This window comes from Cynoglossus semilaevis, chromosome 10 (genome assembly GCF_000523025.1).
Source record: "Cynoglossus semilaevis isolate Cse_v1.0 chromosome 10, Cse_v1.0, whole genome shotgun sequence".
Classification (NCBI taxonomy): Eukaryota; Metazoa; Chordata; class Actinopteri; order Pleuronectiformes; family Cynoglossidae; genus Cynoglossus; species Cynoglossus semilaevis.
In genome coordinates, this window is record NC_024316.1 from 19,737,048 (window position 1) to 19,738,998 (window position 1,951).

A 1,951-nucleotide genomic window follows, 5' to 3' on the forward strand; every position below is an offset into this window, starting at 1 on the left:
GGTGGGGAGCAAGGAAGTGACATAGAGTGTTTAAGGAGAACAATCGTTGTGTTACATCCGCGACCCAGAATACCTTGGTGTTTACGAGGAGAAGGAAAAACTGAGAGGGCCATGTCTCTACAGAGGGAGGGGGGAGGAAGGGGAGGGGGAGGGGGGTGACAACAACAGCCTCAAACTGAGGGACGCTGGGAGATTAGAAAAACAGAAGCTGACACTGGACACTGAGACAGACTGAATGATGGGAAAACTCTTCTCCTCAGAACTGACTGATGTTAAACTCTATGTTTAAACAACAAAGATGAGGAGGACCCGCCCCCCCTCACTGTTTATTTGGATAGAGAATCATTCCTCATTTTTGGAGGGGGGGGGGGATCTGGTGACTTCTCAGTCTCACAGCAGGAAGTGAGAATTCAAATAAAAACAGCTGACCAAGCAGTGAATCACATCAGGCCCAGAGAGCGACCAATCACAGTGAGGCTGACACTCCACTCACAGACACGAGGCCTGAGTGGAGGGGGAGGGGGGGGGCACTAAGACTGGTCCAGAACTCCAGGTCACGTGTTGAGAAGCCCCACTTACAGCAGGACCGGCTCCGTCATGACATGGAGCTGCGCTTTTATTAGTTCTACATTTGCTCATAATTACCAACAGACACGGGGTCAGAGGTCAAACAAACAGGGTTATGGTGAATTAGATGTTACCGTAGGTCTCAGACCTAACCAGAGACCAGTCCAGACCAGCAGAGCACTGGTGTGGACTGGTCTGCTGGTCCGAGGTCGTCCTGGTTCCTCACCTCCAGCAGCTTGTTCTTGGACTCCTCTTTACTGGACACACAGCGATGGTTCTCCTGGTCCCAGAAACACTTCCACTTTGTACTGAGGCAACTGACGCATCTGAGGAGGAGAAACAAACAATGACGACAACATACAGTTATGACCCCACCCCCACACACACACACACCCCCACACCACCCTACCCCTCTCCCCTGAGCAGTCAGGTATGTGTGAGTAACACTGAGTCTGTCTGAGGTGATTACACTGAAGCTTGAAGAGAAGATGACGAGTCACAGAGTCACTGGACACACAGAGGTCACAGGAGGTCAGAGCAGGTCACAGGAGGTCACAGGAGGTCAGATATGAAATCACATGAACACAACTGAAGCAACAGAAGTCGAACTCAGCCGAGGAGACAAACAACAGCTCAGTATTAAAAACAGATCCTGAGGTTCACCAGGTGGCGCTAGAGCTACACAGGTCTCTAACCAACCAGCAACAGGAAAAAATATTCAAAGAATTTGATTTGATTTTTTAAAATTGTTTTATTTGATTTAGTTGACTTTTTTTTCTCTCCAAATGTCAAACAACTCCTGACACGTGTTAAAGGTCTTTTCAAAATAAAAGTCTGAGTTTGGAGAAATTCACGTGAATCTAATTAAATGGAGTTTTCAACAAAAACTGTGATAAAAAAAACGTATCTCCATTAATTCAGTAATACTTTAACCCAATAATAACGACGCATTAATTAACACTAAAAAAAACACAGGGCGTTTTATCAAGTGTCACTGAACGCACCGCCTGAAATCTGGATCCCCTCAGAGTGCTGCTGTCACTGGAGGTGATACTTCAGTGTTAGTGTGAGACATCTGCCCCCTCCCAGGGCAAAACAATGACGTTCACACACACACACACACACACACACACACACCAGAGCTGGAGGTGTGTTCTAGGATTCACATCTTTTTTTCATCATCTCTCTTTAAACCCTGTTTTAACCTCAGTGATGCCTTCACTGTCTGTCGTTCATGTTGGTCATGTGACATCACACCGTCTTCATCAGACAAAGACGACGTCCTGCCCCAGTAAAACACCTGAGAAATCCTCCCCCCTCCCTCTCTCCCTCCCTCACCCGTCTCTCAGAGTCTCGCTCTCTTTTTCTTCCTTTCTCTCTCTCA

General features: G+C 47.3%; 1 protein-coding gene across 1 annotated transcript in view; it reads right to left on the reverse strand.

Annotated features, from left to right (window-relative positions):
• Positions 1–1,951, reverse strand: part of plxnd1 (plexin D1) — a 58,247-nt gene that overhangs the window by 26,093 nt on the left and 30,203 nt on the right. The window contains exon 8 of the mRNA XM_025059168.1: positions 794–893. Coding sequence (XP_024914936.1) covers positions 794–893 — 100 coding nt within the window. The remainder of the gene's footprint in view (positions 1–793; positions 894–1,951) is intronic.